Here is a 20,567-nt window from a genome sequence, read left to right on the forward strand (position 1 = left end):
CTGGAACACCAAAATCAAAATAAAATCAACATAAAAAATGATTTAATTTTTTAACTTAATTTCGCTAACGGCCGAAGGTATTTTCACTATATAATTTTTGCAATACTCAGATCTGGATTCAAATTTTGGAATCAAATAATTGTCTACTTACTTTAATCAGTCGAAGAATTCGTCCTATCCTAAACACCCTGACAACCCTCAGCAGGGTAGGAGATACCGGAAAATCGATCATGATATCTTCCATGAGAATTCCGAGTATCGAAGCCAATACCAACAAAAAATCGAACACGTTCCATGGCACTGTGAAGTAATGGTACCTTAATCCTATAATTTTAACAATGGCCTCTGAAACAATATTAATACCAGCTTCAGCAATGACAGACGCTATGCGGACTTGTGCCTTACCTAAGCCGAAAACGGTCGTAAAAAAAGCATTGCTAACTTCTAACACAAAAAATATAGCATGCGGTTGCCCGTAATGCTCAATGCCCATCGTGAGCATGTTTAGAAAAATTAAAACGAATATTGCTATTTCGAAGCGCCTTGAATTCGATAAGTCGTAAAACATCGCTAAAAATCGGTTCATTGGTCGTTTGATCACTTTCTGGGGTTTTTTCCTGCCCAGCTTTTTCATCGCTGTATAATAATGCTTCTGGCTTTCGGTGAGAAACATCTCTAATACCCCTCCTTCGTACTAAATAAACACATATTTAATGAATTGATTTAAATTCATAGCCCGAGCAGCACCTTTGTTCCACGAGAATAAATTTTTCGAAAAATTAATTATAAGCTTATTATTAATTTTTAAATTACAGAGCCAAATTATTCGGAATAGGACAAACTATATATTGAGAAACACCAACATGTTAGGTAAACTATGTTCCAAAACTACCTCTTATTACTGAAATGTTTGTTTAAGGTTCTGTTATGGATAAGCATATTACTTTTTAAATACTCAAGAAACACTTACCACTTGACTCTCATAAAAGGGATTCTAGATCTCAGATAGAGCCTACACAGTGTTTGTACTTCACCAACTCAGTAGGTATGGGAAAAATTGTTTTCGTTTCTTAAGTAAGCAAGCATTTTAAGTTTAGCAGCATTGTGCTGTAATTTATTTTTAATGACGATCTTTCTTCACGATTTAAGATTTCCTTAGCGTGTAGTATTCATTGATTATAGTTATTTATAATAGGGATTTCTGTTATTAGGGAACAATACTTTTATTATCCCAGCTGCAAGATGCATATTTCACAACCACAATTCATTTTCCACAACTCTTTCAATTTTAACTTTTTCGTGTGGTTCATTGCTGATGACAAATTTTTGAGCTCCATATCTATCGCTATACGATGAGTCGATATACTGAGATATCAGAACCTGATTGTAGTCGCCATTTTTCGCATAACTCTCTAGGAAAAACAGTGGCAGCAGTAACATATAAATGGTATTGTAGCCAATAAGTAGTCCATTTCAAAAAATCACTATACAAAAGAAAGGAATAAATACAGTCCGCTAGGAAACCCAAAATATAATGAGCTATTGAACGGAGACCCTTAGGAAAAATGTTCTTGTGGATCAAAAAACACCAGACTTTTAAAAACCACAAAATTTTCATGCTGTTGAAGGTAAGATACAAATAAATTTACAAGATCCGAAGTAATTCCAAAACTACCAAATTGCTTTAGTAATATGTTACGATTTATTCAACCCGTAGGCTTTTGAAATATCCCTATATATTACATTTACTCTTTTCTTTGAGTTTACAGCTGTCTACCATTCCTATCTATAATACTTATAATTTCATTTGTGTACCACTTGGGATATCTATGTCCGTTTTGATACAACAGTGTGGAAACAATTCTGTGGAATTTACTCACTTCAGTAAATTTCAAAAGAAACGTCCAATCAATAATTGTTATCTGATTTTGCAACAAAATTTACCTTGGCAAAATTATGATTTTTCTTAAAAAACATATTGTTTTTGCAACATGTTCTGCAATAAATGCGAATATTATGAGATTATGAGTTAAGTTACAACATGAACAGGATAATTCACATGGCAAAATAGACATTTATTGAAAACCAGATGTAAGATTGTTCTGAAAACGTGGTCCCACAGAGACGCGACGTGGCCCCTTCTTTAAAAACTGTTTTGGCATTACTTTTGATATTAAATAGTATATAATTGCATTATTTTTCTAGGTTTTGGTATAGATGCCATCATTAGGGGTTTCCGATGAATTACTTTTTAGTAGTCCTATTAAACGTGTAGAAGTATTTAATTCGCATTAAATAAACATATCTGCCTCGGTAAATATTAGGATATCACTTGATTGTAAAGCCATGTGCTGCTCGGACTTACAGAATGATAATTGAAGCTCACCTTCTTTTTTAACATGTTAAAATTATCTATGATCACCCCTATAAACAAGTTCAGGGTGAAGAACGAGCCGCAGACTATGAATATTACAAAATAAATATAGGCGTACAAGTTGGCCTCCCTTTTGGGTTGCATGTTCACGCCGCGAGCATCCACCGCGTCTGCCATTATTTCCATCCATCCCTCGAAGGTGGCCTGAAACGGTGGACGCAGATACAGCCGATGCAGTTTGCACGTATTGTGCTGTACTTACCACTTGAAATAAAGCGAGGTAAGCTATACCTACGTGGTCAAACGAAATTTTGGAATTAATCCACGTATAATTTAATCTATCACAGTCCCATTTTGTATTTACAATCTGAAACAGACTTTGTTGTGCCTATCGCAAAGATTTCACACAAAAAATTTGTTAGCACACATTTTTTAACAAGGAGAACTTCCTTTAACCATAACGATGATTATGTTTGAAAATTACCAGAAAACACAACGTAAAAAAAATTAGCAACGAGTTGATACCAAATACTTATTTAAACAACTGTACATTGAAATTCCGTTTTGGAAAAAAATATCTCCGAGGTTTTCCAAACTTCACCGCAGTTGTATGAAAAACACCCAAATATGTCTTCAAAATCTTCAGTGCCATTCGAATGTTTTTGTATTAAAAGAACATTAAATGTATTATCCAATGTCAAAGTGAAAGTGAAATGGGAAATCGAGTGAACCACGAAAACCAAATTTGGGTGCCTGTCACAAAAATGATACTTGGTAGCTGGTTCTAAAATATGTTTTCAACACACTGCGTGGACAGTCATAATACCTAAACTATTAAATCTATATCTACAATTCTCTAAATATTTCATTTTCACAAATACGTTAATTGATCTTTATTATTTTATTATATACTAAAAATGGGAAAATAGGGAAAATCAATGAATTTGATTTTTTAAAAATATTTATTAGAGAGAGAGAGAGAGAGAGAGAGAGAGAGAGAGAGAGAGAACCCTCGAACTGTCCAGGAACCAGTATTAATTTGGTTATTTTAAAAATGGATAAGAAATATCAAGTCAATTCCTAAACAGAATTTTTAATCCTCTATATTAATTTATTAAAATCGACTCTTGATGGACTTTTTACAGTATACTAATCCTATCGAAATAACAAGTCAGCGAAATTACTCACTTCTACATCTAACCGTTCACCTTCCTCGTCAACGCATTTATAAAATTTCCCACTAAAGAACTGGACACCCATAATGGAGAATATCAACCAAAACACCAAACAAACTAATAACACATTGAAGATACTCGGTATAGCGTACATGAGGGCATTCACCACTATCCTCATGCCTTGCCATCGACTTATTGCTCTTAAAGGTCTTAAGGCTCTTAAGGTTCTCAGCGAACGGAGGACCCGTAGATTTTCATTTTCTTCTATTAGTAGACTAAATAACGACACCTTAAAGAAATTCAATATGCCGACAAGTATCTAATTAAGGACTCTCCGTTATACATACGAAAACGATTAAAAAATCCAACAACGTCCAAAAACTGGTAAAGTACTTATAGAATCCTAACGCGATCCACTTGAAAAACATTTCTATAATAAAAATTACTGAAAAGGCCAAGTTAGTCCAGTAGAGGACCATTTTCAAATCGGGACTTTCATCTAAATGAATATCCTCGAAGCACAGCGTCACGCTAGACGCGAATATCAGCACCAAAATGAACCACTCGAATGCTGATGTATCGACGATGCCCACTACAAGGCTCCGAAAGTTCATCCATTTGGTTCCGAATTTGGACTTGGAGCATCTATCAATACAAGGACACCTAAACGGCATAAATCAATGAGCAAGGATCAACGCACACCAGATCTCGTCATACTTTTGATAGAAATGCCGAGGGAAACAATTTGGTGGAACCTTCGGTGCTTTCCGCTTTCCGAATCCGGGAAAGCTGCCTTGAAGGCCGTCCACGAATTGCCCTTTGGAGTTTCTCCTGCCACCCAACGTTAATTCGTCAACGTACGAAACCAATGTTTGCCATGGTTTCGCGTTCGTGACCTCGCATTTTTCTTTTTGGCTGGTCAACGTCGTTTCTGGTTTCGGCTCAGACTCTGTAGACGAGAGAAATTTGGTCTTCGTATCCACCATTTCGCTATTGTCAGTTTCTGAAAGAATACAATTTTCGCTTGGTCGAATCAAGGGACCAGGAACGTTGTCTTCTTGTTCCATTATTTCTAACGATCAAGAAATACGTTGAGAAAAAGGAAACCTTTTTTTTAAATTAACTTTTACCGAATAAGATAAGATATTGTACTGTACATGTGATCTTTGGGCGGCACCCTTGAAACATACAAATTTTTTAACAGCGCTTGCAACAGTTTTTTTAGTATATCTATTTTAATTTTTGCTTTACAAGCACTCACTTATTTTTCCTTTAGTTGAAAAAGTAGACATTTTTTAAAACTATAACTTGCATTCATAATCATAATTATTATTATAGTTTTTGAATTCAAAACATTAACAGCAAGCAATTTCAAAACAACATTTGGGTACAATTTATTTTGATCTAAATTTATCTAATATGAATAAAATTACTTCTAAATTTACATGTCAGTTTGACATAAGTTTTCTGTCATTGATTTAAGTAATTTAAGTAATAATCCTTATATTAAAAACAAAAATAAATAAATATTGCTTTAACCTCAACAGAATATTAAAGACAAAAATCCACAATATAAGGAAGTTTATAAATATTTACATAATCTGTAACTATAACATTACAAATTCAAAAATAAATAAATAAAATCAAAAAATTAACGTAAACGTTCCCATGACTCCTTCAGTGTTACAAGTTTCTAACCCCACAGCACATCATGACCAACAAGTGACAAATCCTAACAGGCGTATTATAGCATTATGACTATAGAAAAATGTTAAATGAATGGAACAACACGCACATATGTGAAAAATAAAGATATAATTAAAAAAAAAAAGATAAAAAAATCTATTTCACTTTTTTTTTAGCGTTTTTAGTTTCTGAGGTAAGAGGTTATGAATACTTATTTCCATCTGTAATATCTACCTTAATTGGCGCAGCTTCGAAAAATGGTTTTAAAGGCTGTTGCAAAAAATTGAATAAGGAAACATTTATCTAATGTTTTCAATTATAACAGGTATTTCGTAAAAAAGTGGCAACACAGTTTGGTTATTTGTAAACTGACAGGGACACTTCAAGCAGGCAATCAACCTACAAAATATTATAAACATACGTAAGCATATATACTCCGTCCTGCAAATTATGTAGCTTAAACCTGATTTATAAAACGAATTTAAATGAAGCCTTCGTCATCTCTAGCGCAATTATTTTACTATTTTCTGATTAACGTACTTGTTACAACTAATGAACTTGCGAGTAATGTGGCATACATTATTATAAAATTATGAACGAAACGCCTCGATCTGGAAAATTTGAAACTTTAAACCCAGTATATCATACTTACATCTTTTAGCACCAGAATTTAACACATTATATTCAATATTGCCCATCAAACAGAATACAATGTTGTAACCATGGAAAATTGCAAATAAACCGTTATTTCAAAAGTGAAGACCATAATAATTTAGTTTTGTGAATTACATTTCCCATTTACCTATTAATAACGTGCATGCGAGATAGTGAACACCCACACTCACCTCTGCTGCTGTTTGTAGTACCCCTTCCAGAGGACATGTTCCGCAAATGTTTCATTTCCGACGTTTTCTTAATGTCAGAAGCGGGATCTCCTGAACTTTCTGACCCGGTGTTTAGAACAATGGCGTAGTGCTTGTTTAGAAGAACATTACCTTCTCCTGGCGCGAGCACCTCCTACAATTACAAAGTGTAAACATTTGCCTGTGACACCCTATATGTATCAACTACAGTCTAAGTAATAAAGTGTCTACGATAAATCTCTGAAATAATTCTTTTTATTGTCAGATTTGATATCAGGTCACATCGTTGAATGGGTAGACACGTTAGGTTTCGAATTATCTTTGAGTTTGTAATCCTTTAAATCATTTGGTAGATTAGGTAGTTTTTACCGAAAATCATGTAGGTACATTATATCACAAGTGTTTTACACACGAGGATGGTTGTTCAAACTAACCACGTTAATAGAGAAAATGCTTCAGAGAACAACAAAGTTAAGTAAGTAAGCAAATAAGTAGCAGCTTCCTCAGTTTATGTCAAAATAATTTTGATTTATAAAAATTTAGATAAAAATAATGCTCGTCAAAACAGAGACGCCTGTGTACATATATATATATATATATATATATATATATATATATATATATATATATATATATATATATATATATATATATATATATATATATATATATATATATATATATATATATATATATATATATATATATAATGTAAAATGTATTACATTAAATTTATTATTTTATGGATCATTAAAATCTTAGGTACATACAGTGTAATTATAACAAAAATTAAATACAAAACTTATTGGTTTGAATGTGGCGCGTGCAATAAAAATAGTTGCTATTATACAGGGCTTCTCATATTTCACAGTACCTCACTTCCATATTTTAAGTGCAACATCCTATATGTCAATTAATTTTTGCATTTATGAGACAATTTCCTAGTAGGTTCCTAGAGGTTTACGTGTATTTAATCCCAACAGTTTATTTGATAACTTGGTTATTCCAATATTAATGAAAAACTACTTTCTTACACTATTTTTTGACTCGTAGTAATCGTCTGCATAATAAACCAAAACACAAGAATCTTCTTTTCGAAATTGATATTGAGAGTTGATTGATTTATTATAAAGTGTCCAAAATTTACCAACTTATAACATTATTTTCAAAACTGTAAAACAGTCTTTATTTAAATGCGATATCCTGTAGATTAATGTATTGTGTAATGCACAAATTAATTCTACATTGATTGGCTCTGCCTATCAAAAGCCAATCAAAAAATGTGTTTTTCTATTTAGAATTGATTTTGGGTTGACAAAGTTCTACATAACTAATAGTTGTATTTTATTCAAACATTCTTCTTATTATTATTATTATCCATGACCACTGCTGAGTCAAGTTGAAAGATATGTCGCCATTTCTCTAGGGTAATATTTGAAAACATGGACTTCCATGTTGTCGTGATAATTTCCAGTTCGAGAGAAGTAATCCATGTTCGTTGTTTCTTTAGAAATCCGGCTCCGCTTCCAAGACCTTTTTTCCGATGATCTTTTAATATTATTCGACCAACCATCCATCAGAGCATGAAAATTACAACTATTTTTGTGATTGCACATTCCACATAAGCTTCATTAATCCACAAGTCACCAAGATATAAAATATTATTCTGCTTTATGCGGTTCTGTTTTATAATTTGTATACTTCATATATACTTCATCGCTTTCAAGTAAAATGATTTAACGGTTACGCTTTTCCTAGGCAAAATTCATACCCTACAAGGTTCTCCATAGTAGTTTTCTACTGATTGTACAATCCTGTTGTACTACAAGCTCCATCAACATTCCGTCTAGGGTATGTATTTTCTTTTTAAAGGGAAAAATAGAACTTTTTCTCGAATCGCATATTTTGAGTCCACATCAATGAGTTGCTGATCTTCGTGAACTTATTTTGACCTGTATTTCTTGTTCTGTACAGTAGTGTTTTCAATGTCAGTAGTTATCTTTTATTATTGACAATGTCTGGTTGTTCACTGATAAGGGATAATTATTACAGATTCTTTTTATTGGAAAGAATATCCATTGTATAGTCATCGTTCTTATTATATCTTAATTATTGCTGACTCTATAAATGTTCACCACATACTAAAGAATACGTAACTGGAAGTATTTATCATGGTCGTTACCTATCTGAAATAGTGGTCCTACTCAACGGAGTCCCTTGTTTTATTACTCCGCACCATTTAGAAACAGACCATAATTGCATAATTTTTGCTAGTGAATTCCGAAGGCACGAAACCTGGAAGTTTTGGCAGAAGAGGCGATACGTACTGGCAATTTTGGCTTTCTTCGGTTTCTTTAATGTATATTCACTTAGAGCTAACTTAAGCATTGCCATAGTGGCTATGATTCAGGACCGATACATTACATTGGAAAACGGCACAGAACAAAATCTGGTAAGATGCGGTCTCGAACTCGATTCCAAGTTAATTTTTTTGTGAATTGCTTAGGGGCCAGAATTTGATTGGGGGAGTGAAATCAAAGGATACGTTCTTAGTTCATTTTTCTATGGCTACATAACCACCCAACTTATTGGCGGCTACATTGGCGCCAAATTCGGTGGGAAAATAGTTTTTGGGACCGGAATCGCAGCGACTGCCCTGCTGTCATTGTTCACACCGATGGCGGCAGCCTACAGCGTTTACTTGCTTTTGATTGTAAGAATTAGCGAAGGAATATTCGAGGTATGTTTACAATAGCTTCAGTAGAATTACATAGGATGTGACTTCTTGCAGCTGCTAAAATAGATAAACAAATAAATAAGTTTAACATAAACTATCAATATCCTTTAATATAATAAATATTGTCAGTTTAATAGGTAAGTATCCGAACCCCAATGTGTTCTGTGGATAAAAGTTGAAAAATATAAAATGTCTTAAGATGCAAATCTTGTCTGGAAAAGTGGAATTATTTTTAACCATAAAACCAGCACCATGAATATGTATTTAATTTCATTGCATCACTCGTCTTGGAAAACTGAATCAACATGACATCATATTTTTCAATTTGACTTAATTTTGAAGTATTAAAGGTTTATGATAGGAAAAATGAGTTAAAGATGCATAATGTCATCAAGTTACCAACATTATTAAGTTATCTTAGAAGTGTACGAAGAATAGACTTAAAAAAAGCAAATGAATATGTTTTGGTACGAACCTCCTAGCACATTAATTTTAATTTTTAAAAAGAAAAGGTCAAAATTAGTTTCTTAGGATTACATATGGTTAGTTTACAGTATATTGAGAACATTTCCAGTATGGGTGGTAGCGGTACCAAGAACGAAATACCAATACCAATGTCAAAGGAAATCATTTTTCTAAAATATTTCTGGGTCTTATGCAATTAAATACAAAATTTTTATGTCAGTCAGGCGATCTTTCATCGACTATGTACCCCCAAACACAAAGCTATTTATGCTGAAAATGAAATTGCATTTCGAACGATATCGATACAAAAAGATGGAAACCTATGTTAAAAGAAAATCAAACGTTCAGTATAAATTGTTGCGCTAGTACGAAAATTTGAATTGAAAAACTTATCTGCATATATAACTGTACGGATTCTTGGGAACCAAAGTTAAATATTGTCCTGCGACAAAAGGCTGGAAAACAAATAGCCCACAGCATAAATCCATTCTTGGTTCTAGATATACGAGGCAATTTCGTTGGAAAATTCAAGGCATATCTGAGCGTCAATCCTTGTTCTGGAACTATATACCGGAAGTATACCGGGTATACGAAAACTATTTCGCAAAATTCGAAATTTACCTATACATTTATGTCAATGTGTAGTAAACGACATTTGTATAAGCATTATTTACCGCTACCTATCTCAGTGTTAACTTTAGTCTGCACAAAGAATACATGAAATACAGTTATAAATAAATCGAATACAGCTTATTATCTCTGGTCATACGCAAATTTTTCTAAGCTTCAAATTGCTTGTAGGTATAAGTAAGCGTTTATTTAACATGCGCATGAGTGAGATTTAAAATCTCGTTTTTAACCAATGACCCTGCCTCATTCAACAACCAACATGGCTGCTGACAGATCCTCAATAAGTTTGAATTTTACCACAGCATTTTCTCAAAATATGCCTAGATCTTGTTCGTTAAATGTTCTGGGAAAACGTTGTTTAGAAAGAAAAGGGAGCAAAGTTCGGTTGTTTAAAAAAATACAAATACGAATTTTTTTTAGAGCGTAATTATCAATGAAAGAGTTCAAAAACTTGAAACACAAGAAACAAGACATCCAAATGAAAACGAAATCAGTACAATGATAATTGCTTGTATATGGGTTTGGTTCAAGCAAGGAATAAAGTCTGACTAATATTTTTGCATAATTGACCTGATCAGTCGTTTGACATCCCACATCTAGTTTTTACCAGTCCATAGATTGAAAAATCCAAGGGCTACAAATCGGGTGACCTGAATGGGGACTTTCATTGTCAAATAGATTTAACTTTGGGATTTGATTGAATTTTGATAGAAAATGCTAAATAATAATAAAACCGTTAAAAATAGGTATAGTGAAAGACGATGTAGAAGTAAACAATTTTTGTATTTATGTTATTTATGTAATTGACGACAGTTCTTCTTACGCTTTTCTTAAATCCAAGTTCAGCATTGATATCATCCGTTGAAACTAAAAGACATTCCATTATCTTGATTTCGTTTAATATTACACAACATTTGGGTTAACTCAATAAATTGCTTAAATAATTATGCTTATATACCAGCTCTTCAATACAGTTGGGCGCAGTCAACCGTGAATTTGCTTGCAAAGAACGCCAGGTGCAAAGCTTAATATTATTCAGTTCAGCATCAAAAGAAGCTGAATTGCTTAAAATGCTTTGTCAGTGTAGCTGCAGTTTACATAATTCGTCTTCATAGGGAGTCACCTATCCAAGTCTACACGCAATATGGGCCAGATGGACTCCACCATTGGAAAGAAACCGGATAACGATGATAGCCTATTCGGGAAGTTATGTGGGGAATGTGGTTGCCATGCCGCTCAGTGCCTACTTGTCGGAAGCATTCGGATGGAAGAGCATCTTTTATTTCTTCGGTGCGTCAACCCCACAAAATTTTATACAATTTAAAAAACACTTTTATAGGCGTTTTTGCATTGGCATGGTACATCATTTGGATGTGGATAGTAACGGATTCTCCAGAACAAGATTCACGAATCACTCAATCCGAATTGCTGTATATTCAGGAATCCTTGAGGGACACCAACTGCGATGGAAGTCTGAAGAAGTCTGTACCGTGGAAATCTATATTGACTTCAAAAGCGGTGATGGCGATAGCTGTAGCGAATTTTAGCGAAACGTGGGGATTTTACACGTTGCTGACACAGCTACCAATGTATCTTAATGGTGATGAGGCATATCGGGTAAATCTGGTAAACGTAATTTTTTAAACATTGGAACCGATTTCAGATATTTACAAATACGATCTGGGCAAGTCGGGATTCTTGAGTTCGCTCCCGTACATTGCCATGGCGATAATGATCCAGTTTTCCGGATATTTATCGGATTGGTTATTATCCAAGAACATACTTAGTCGTTTATCCGTAAGGCGGATATTTAATGGATTTGGCTTTATAGCTCAAACAGTTTGCATGACCTGTGTAGCTATATGGTCCAACGATGTCGCCACCGTCGCCCTCTTGACGGTGTCAGTCGGATCAGGAGCTTTTGCACTTGCTGGATTTGTGTAAGAACATATTTTTCCAGGTGATCTGATTTGGTGCTGTTACTGAACTATAGCGAAATATCCTTTTTTTTTTAATGATGCAAATTTGGAAAACAACGTATTTTCTGGGTTCAAGCTTTTTTGCAGAATAAACCGTGTTTGGTGAGGTTTGAGATCCTTTTACATAAATACCCGTGTTTTCTGATTTCAGATATAATTTCGAGCTATTGTTAAAATGTAATAAAAATTTTTGGTAATAATTCGTCATTCGAATCGGTCGACAAAAAATAAATAGTAAATTAATCCATATCATTAACCAAAAATATGTTTGGTCCAAGAAGGCTATCATTTTAAATAAATAAAAATATATTTGAAAGGAACTTCCGTAAGCTGTGAAAATTTTTTCAGCATTAGATTTTAAATAGCTTTTTTTAGGCAGCGCCCCGAAGAAGCAGATCTGTAAAGATGTATACATAAAATTATATTGTGTTATTTTCCATTTCGTTTACATACTTTCCTAAGAATCTTGAACACTACCTATACTTAAGCAACTAGCTTAAATCTGGAGCATCAAGAATAATTTACTACAAACGTAAATTTCAAGTTATTTCAAATTGAATAATATCACAACAAAACAAAGAAAGGGGCTGCATTTAAATATCTCAAAACCTTAGTGCAAGAAAGGAGTCGTTAGTGTTCTGTTGCTCAAAATTTGTACCAAAATCTTCCAGAGAATAATCAGCTAAACCCAAAATGTGACGACAGTCCTAATAAAGATATCTTGATTTGGTAACAATATTAGGTTTCGCAAAACCTTTTTGGGACTCTTCTAGAACTTCAGAACACAGTATCATTTTTCTGACTTTGGACCACATCTCTACCTATCATATCCCATGTATTTACAACATGAATCGCTGTGTTACGGATGTGATGTAATTAGAGATAAAATTGATAATTCAAACCTTGGGTCTAGATGAAAAAATAGACAAAAGAAAAGTTGTCCAATAGGACGGCGCCTTGCCTAAAATATTTCCATACCATAATCTTTATAAAATTATATAGATTTTAAACCCAGATATTGTTGCTGTGTTATTTTCTAAAAACAAGCAACACAGATGCAGCGCGCATTAAATATGCATTATAAAATGTGGGATGGATGTCTATCCGCTTTTCAAATCGAAGTAATTAAAATTCTGGTCGGCATTGCAATTCTATAAACTGCTAACTTGCAGACGTCCAGACGATGCTTTTCTGTAGCATTTTGATTAACTAGCAGGGCCTTACTTGTGAAAATTAGGAACATTTAGTAAATACGCGATCTTCTTGATGCAGAACCCGATGTGACGCGACCAATGTCGGACAAATTAGGTTTTTGTTAGATTGTTATGATTATTTACAATCAGTTTTTACCACTTGATTAAAATTGATCTCCGGACATTTAACGAAGCACATTTTAAAAATCTGTTTTCGAAACCTGAGGTAACCAGAATCTAAGGTTTTATAGATAAAGTAGCTGAAACGCATTGAAAGCAACATTATAAAACTTAAATATTTTGTTATTTAATGGACGGACGAATTAAAAAACTTGTTACACTAATCGTTTTCTTATAAAGCTATAAGATTTATATTTAAAAATAAATGCCTCTTCCTTTATAAATATTGTTTAAGTTTAGCGAGTCTATAATTGAGTGGTAATATATCTATGCAATTTTGTAAAACGACTGTTGACGGTTGACTGTTCTTTCTCATTGTAGCGCAAAATTTCGTAGTCAGCTTTTAAGCGTTCCTTACTGATGACATTACTTGTCGAACTGTAGATATAGAAACTACTAAAATTATGACGCCTATTATTTTTTTGCAGCGTTAATCCACTGGACATTGCGCCCCGGTACGCTAGCATTGTATTGGGAATAAGCAATACGTTTGGAACGTTGCCAGGAATAGTAAGCCCGATTCTATCCGGATATATTGTTTCTGATAACCCGGTAGGTAACGTCAGTATTACCGCGATCCTTATTGATGTGATTAGACTGTGGCTTGCTAAGTACTATGCGTTTTCCTTGTACACAAACGTTCATGGTCAGTGCCATCAAACTGCGTACTATTTTGGGAACGCAGTTTTCTACATAAAAATAAAACCAAAGCAAAAGAATTTGCTAAGGCAAAGCGCAGACTTGATTAAAATATTTTTTAAATGTCATTTTGAAAGAATAAGCACCCGTTTAAACCTGTTTTTTTTTTAAATATTCGAAATCTACTGACATGAAGATATGAAATTTTATTGATACGTGCGATACGTATACTGCATAATTTTCATTTGTTTTGTGTTTTGATTTCTTTTTGACGTACCGTTTGACGTAGGAAACAGCCCAAAGAACTCGAGTTTAAGTAAATGTTTCCAAATCCAGGCGTCTTCTACAAAAGTTCAATTCTTCCGACAACCTTAAAAAAAATTAACGTCTAAATGTCTAACTGGAAGTATTTTTTCTGTGTTTTTGGATTATTATTACAAAAGAGTAGTGGTTTTTCGATTATTATGGGATATATGAACGAATATGAGAATCTCAAAACCTGAACAAAATGTCAAGAAAATCTAGAAACAAAATCAGTTATACTTTCAAAATATTTTGGTGTTATATATACACCATGCGTCTATTTTTGGGAAGAAGTAACAATATTCCAATTTTAACTGTTTACTGTTTAAGGCATTTTTGAATTCCTTACAGCTATCCAGGGATATTTCATACACAATATCCTACTATATATTAATTTATGACCTACCATTTCTGACATATTTGCATGTTTTATTTAATATATCTATCGATTTTTCCAACTGAAAGCCTTTGTTACATATTTGATTAATTTTCTTATAGAAAGAAATGTTTTCGGTGGACATATAAAATTGGACTTCGGCTTCGTCATTAAAATTATACAATTTAATTAATTACATTAAGTTCCTGAATTTGTTTATGTAGACAAAGTCAATACAGGCGTTTGTGAATCAATCAAAGGTTATTTGGGGTTATAGACAACACCGTATCACTATTTTGAAGGAAATTTTTTACAATTTAATGTAAAGCAATGTAAACATTAAACTAGAGATGTTGTTCGATACGACTGCGGCATAATTTAATAATGAAATTGTGTTGAATAACTTGTTTAGAATTTTTTAGTGTATCCTCTTTTGAAAATTGTGGTTAGTGATTTTGTTAACATGCTAAAAGGAAAAGTTGCACTCGTGAGTCAGTTTAATTAAACTATTGGCAAACTAATGCCATTTAAAGTTGTTGTCGTGTCAGCGAATAGGGTGATAAGAGTGTTCAATAAGTTTTTCATATTTGGATGTATTAAGCTAATGGTATAACCAAATTTTGTTGACACTAATACTAAGACAAACTATTTTTTGAATATGAGATTAGCAACGTTCGTCTTTGTAGTGTTATGAAACAAAACAATATAAGTCCGCTGAACTTTTAAAACGCGGCCATTATTTTGTCATCCCATCGAAAAATCCCGAGACAAGCATTTTATACCGAATCTTTGTCACAGTTTTTGTGGAATACCAGGCAGTAACCATTATAACTAATATTTTGGCCATTTTCCCCTCCATCATAAGATTTATTTGTTAAATTATATGATATCATTTCAATAACATCTTGTATCAATCATGTGATAAAAACATCATTTTTGGAATATTTTTCCTGTTTATTAACGATACTATTTTCTTTGCCGTATTCTCAACATGGTTTCTGTTTTTGGTAGACTGTGGAAGAATGGCGAATAGTATTCTTCATAGCTTCAGGCATATATTTATTCGGTGCGGTAATTTACATCGCTTTCTCGTCAGCAGACCTCCAGGATTGGGCCATCGTCGAAGAATTCACGGAGGACCAGCAGGGAAAATTTGAGAAAGATACTTGATTTATTACTATTAATTAAATGTTTTTTTAAAGTTCATTTTATTTTTCCTTATTTTGTTTTCGTCAAATATTTCTGATTTATTTCTGGCGATGGAGATCGTAATATTGAAAATAATCTTTTATTATTAAGTAGCATTCTTAATTAGTCAGGTGTTAAAATTTCAGCTCTATCGATCGCATAGTTTATTTTTGTCGATTGAAGTAAAAAACTTGTATTTGTCTATAAAAATGCGTAAAAGGAACTTTCGAGCAGTAACTTCTATTTGAAAGGGGTGCTGATGTTTTTGTACCTGGTTTTAATTGGACGCATTCTAGAAATGTCTACCCCCGAAATGCACAAAATTCACGATATAATTTGAAGTGATAGATGAATCAAAATGCGTGAAATAGTTGAGGTTACATGGGCATCGCAAAGTACAGTGGTGTTCATTTTGCACATTTGTTCACAGTGGAGTAGATCAGTTTCCACACCGATATATGAGGTCGATTGGGCTGAACTACATTGATTATTTGTAAAAGGGAACAACGATAACAAAAGAGCGCTATGCATCATTATTGGAACGGCTGAACAAAGAAATGAAGGAAAAACGTCCTCATCTGTAAAAGGAAAATATCCTGTCTTAACAAGACCATGCTCGCGTGCTCACCTGCCGAGTTGTGATCTTGGGATTAAAGTTTCAAAATCCCGTGTTTACCCAATTTGGCCACCAGACTTGGCGGATAAAACTTTACTTCTAACAATGAAGCGGTCACACAAACAATTTTGAGGAACTTCCAAGATCTTACTTTTTAGACGGCTAAAAAAACTCGTAACTAAAATAGCTTTTATCAAACTTGTGGCACTATATATGCTAGTGTGGGTTCTCCCGAAGTACAACTATTTTTCTTAAAGCCGGAGAGCGGTCTCATGTAAATTTTGTAAATAAAAACGGCACACTAACATACAAAAGAAGTGACTTCAATACTTTTACCAAGCTAAATTTTATCAATGTAGGGCTATGGCGTAAAAATATATTTCAATACTTATCAATATTTCATTACTTTGCATCATTTTTTCAGTCTTATTTATTTTTGATAACGATTGTAGTTTTTGAGATATTGGCTAAATTGACAGTATATTTATTTATTTATTTATTTATTTATTTATTACAAAGGTGCCCTAACATGAAGAACTAACTTCACAATTTACAAGGACACACTAACCATTATTTAATTAACAAAGTAAAACTTATAAGTAAGTACCTACCTATATCTACGATAAGCAGAAGATAAAAAAAAAAACAATAACAATCAAACTTGCCAAACTAAACCAAAACTAACACTGTATAATAAGTGCGTGAATTACAAAAAACAAATGTGAAAAAATAAGGAAAACAAATCAAAAATTAAAATAAATTTATAGAAAAACCCTAATTGCTTGATTTCGAAACGAATTAAGTGATAACGCAAAGATGTCAATGTGCGAAAAATAATTATTGTAATGTCTATGTAAAAGAGATATTGGGGAATTGTTACCTAAGTTTGTATTAAATCTAGGCACGTAAAATAATGAAGGAGTTCTTGTTATAACGACTCTGGCATTGAAGGATAGTTTTTCCAACAGTAAAGGACAGTCAATCCTACTATTAATAATATTATGCAAAAATATAGCACTGGAGATAATTCTTCTAACAGATAACTTCAGTATATGGTAGAAATTAAGACTAGCTTCATACGAATGAGTTAGTAAGTTACAGTTAAATCTAAAATTTAAATGGAAAACAAACTTTTTTTGTATTCTCTCGATTCTGTCTATATATTTATAATACTGAGGACTCCATATCACACCGCCATAGTCAAGGTGAGATCGAACGTAGGAATTGTATAGAATAATAAGCGATTTGTGATCCTGAAATTCCTTGCTAACTCTTAATATAAAACCTAAATTTTTATAAGCTTTTTTTACTATATTATCAATGTGGATATCAAAACTTAATTTTACATCTATAGTTATTCCAAGATCCCTAATCTGCTCTACTTTTTTTATTTTTACACCATTGAATGTGTAGTCAAAGTTTATATCATTTATCCGCCTGCTGAACTTAAGACAGTAACATTTATCAATATTTAAAAATAGACGATTTTTTACACAGTATTCATAAAAACGATCAAGATCTTCTTGAAACTTATGACAGTCGTTAAGGCTTTTCACGGGCGCGTATGATTTCTGATCATCTGCGTATGATGCTGATTTAGCAAAAAGAAAACATTTACTGACATCCGCGATAAACAGTGAAAATAACAATGGTCCCAAATGGGACAGTTAAAAATTACAGTGTTAAATGTAAAAAAAAAAACAAATACAGCTTAAAATATCTATAAAGAACCTTGTAGCCACTTATATCTGATATTGTTTTATAAAAAAATAACGAAGGTAGCACACAAATTTATTATCCAGTTATTGCACAGACCTTTTTTCTGTTTCAAGTTTCAACAAAATATGTAAAAAATTGCGAAAACACAAAGTGGCTCGCGGCTGTGAATAACGGAGCTGACGTCTTATAGTTACACTTTTCGTACCCTTAATCTATGTATAATTGGGCATTTTCCAGTAATCACACTTTTCGGTTGATACGACCTTTTCTAAATTATAAAATATAGAAAACTGACCCCAAATGTTTGCAATCATATATTCGATGCCGAAGAGCTTATTCAATATTTATTTGTTCAGTCCTCTCAATTTTTCACAGCACGCATACTGAATATTTAGAAAAGCATGAATAAGTAAATGGCTTCGGAGTGTATGTACAGAATATTAAAAATTCCATACTGAAACATACATTTTCATGAAACTAAACGCTTAAGATCAACTGTGAGTCCATAACTAAACATCTAAAACAACCGTCGGGTTAACCGAAAGTGGTAGAAAGTTTTTATTTTATACCGTTCTTACTAAATCAAGTTTCTCGTTAACAAATCAATAATTATTGTGGTCGACATAATACCTCACATTTATATTATAGATAATTAAACCAAATCCAAAAATTATTTGATTTTTTGATATATAATATGATATTGCTACTCGGGGACATACAATTCAAAATACTTTCGAAGTAATTGGCAACAAAAAACTTAAATCAATGATACTACTATCAAACTGAATCAAAAAAAGACATAGGACAGTAATAGTTTTAATAAATAAAAAAATTTGTTACCTGATAATCAGGCGGATCGTAGCTGATTATTGAAATTGGCCTATTCATCGCCTCCTGGTAGCTGAGTTTGTCGCGAGGTAATTTCATCTCCGCTGAAATTTCATGCAATGGTGTCAAAATAAGTCTCTCTGTCTTAATAGAATAGGAGCAGAAACTCCATAGGATAAGAGAAAAAACATTTATTTTATGTGGAAAACAAGTAAAATATTAATTAACGATACAATAAGGTCAAAAAGTCACAAATTTTAAACTGCATATAAATTTTTGAAAACTGCCACAAACCTTAAAATTAAACTCGTTAAAATTTCTTTGCATAGACATAGACAATATTTTGCATCTCCAACCTTCTATGATTAATTTGACAGCAAAAAGCAAGCCGACTTAGAACAGCATTGTAATTAGAATATATACCTTAGAATTGTCGATCTAAATGCAGCAATTCTTAAAAAAAAGATCTGCACACTTTCTATATTGTCAATGTGCGTATTTTATAAACACGAGACCATAATTGGCTTGCATACGCAATATTTTAAGTTAAAGATAAATCTGCTTTAAATCCAAAAATAAAAGCTTTTCCGAAACATTTATATGTTTCGGAAACGAGACTTTCGTATCAATTAATACTCCAAGATCCTTAACTTCTTTTACTCTAATTTATTATTTTATATTCAAACTCAAGGGTTCAGGTTTCTCTACAATATGTCACGCAAACGGCAATAACATCATTTATATCAGACTGAAGTGACTGGCAATCTGTTAATTATTTTATAGCTCAAAATTCCTTGAAATCATCTGCAACTCCTTGTATTAAAGCAAACATAACAAACTTATTTATACGGAAGATTAACAAATAGAACAACATGGGTCCAAGGTTATTGTTACTATATTGCTGAACAGATATAGCTTACAGAAGTTTTTCTACTTAATTTTTATGAAATGTGTAAATACTGATTACCGGGTCAAAAATTATTGACCCAATAACTTTATTAGTCAACATTCCGCACCAAACAGAGCCCTACGCTCTTGCTTTTTTACCGTTTCTGTTTTGCAGGGATTTTCAATGACCCAATAGTGCCTATTTTTCCTGTTGAACATCCCTGCAGCAGTGAAGATCGAACGGTAAGTAAAAATGTTTTTTTCACAAAATGCCTAATATTTTTTAAGAAAAACTTGCAACACATTCTCATTGTTTTAATAAAAAAGGCAAATTATTGAACGTTCCTGATATTCCGAATGACCCACATAATTAACAAATATTGTTTCCAGAAATTATAATTAGTCATCGCGACACTATTAATATCTGTTAGAGTACCATCAAAATTTACACATAATGTTTTGTTCCTCAATGGACCCAAGTTATTTCAAAAACGAATAAACCAAATATCGACCAACTAGATATTTTTTGGTTTGGTTAAAATTGACTTTCATCTTAAGTAAAAATATACTGGGTGTTCCATTAAAGAAAGTGAGGTTGCCGATGTTCTTTACATTTCCAGATCTGAATTGTTTTTATTGGTACGTTCAGAAGATCATAGAGAAAAACCTTTAATATCAGATGGTTGTCAAAATAAAATGAAAACAAATTAAGTTAAATACAAATATAA

The 20,567-nt window shown here is 32.7% G+C and overlaps 1 protein-coding gene across 3 annotated transcripts in view; it reads right to left on the reverse strand.

Annotated features, from left to right (window-relative positions):
- LOC132703789 (sodium channel protein 60E-like) overlaps window positions 1-20,567 on the reverse strand; it is a 192,846-nt gene that overhangs the window by 14,048 nt on the left and 158,231 nt on the right. For all 3 annotated transcript variants that reach the window (XR_009619148.1, XM_060673274.1, XM_060673266.1), the window contains exons 18-26: window positions 18,964-19,055; window positions 6,081-6,252; window positions 4,267-4,552; window positions 3,897-4,212; window positions 3,563-3,838; window positions 2,637-2,741; window positions 2,387-2,578; window positions 406-694; window positions 152-345 (exon numbers count right to left, since the gene is read on the reverse strand). Coding sequence is in view for 2 of the 3 variants with exons in the window: in XM_060673274.1 (XP_060529257.1) it covers window positions 152-345; window positions 406-694; window positions 2,387-2,578; window positions 2,637-2,741; window positions 3,563-3,838; window positions 3,897-4,212; window positions 4,267-4,552; window positions 6,081-6,252; window positions 18,964-19,055 (1,922 nt within the window). In the remaining variant the exon portion in view is untranslated. The remainder of the gene's footprint in view (window positions 1-151; window positions 346-405; window positions 695-2,386; window positions 2,579-2,636; window positions 2,742-3,562; window positions 3,839-3,896; window positions 4,213-4,266; window positions 4,553-6,080; window positions 6,253-18,963; window positions 19,056-20,567) is intronic.

This window comes from Cylas formicarius, unplaced genomic scaffold (genome assembly GCF_029955315.1).
Source record: "Cylas formicarius isolate icCylForm1 unplaced genomic scaffold, icCylForm1.1 PGA_scaffold_10__41_contigs__length_53128322, whole genome shotgun sequence".
Classification (NCBI taxonomy): Eukaryota; Metazoa; Arthropoda; class Insecta; order Coleoptera; family Brentidae; genus Cylas; species Cylas formicarius.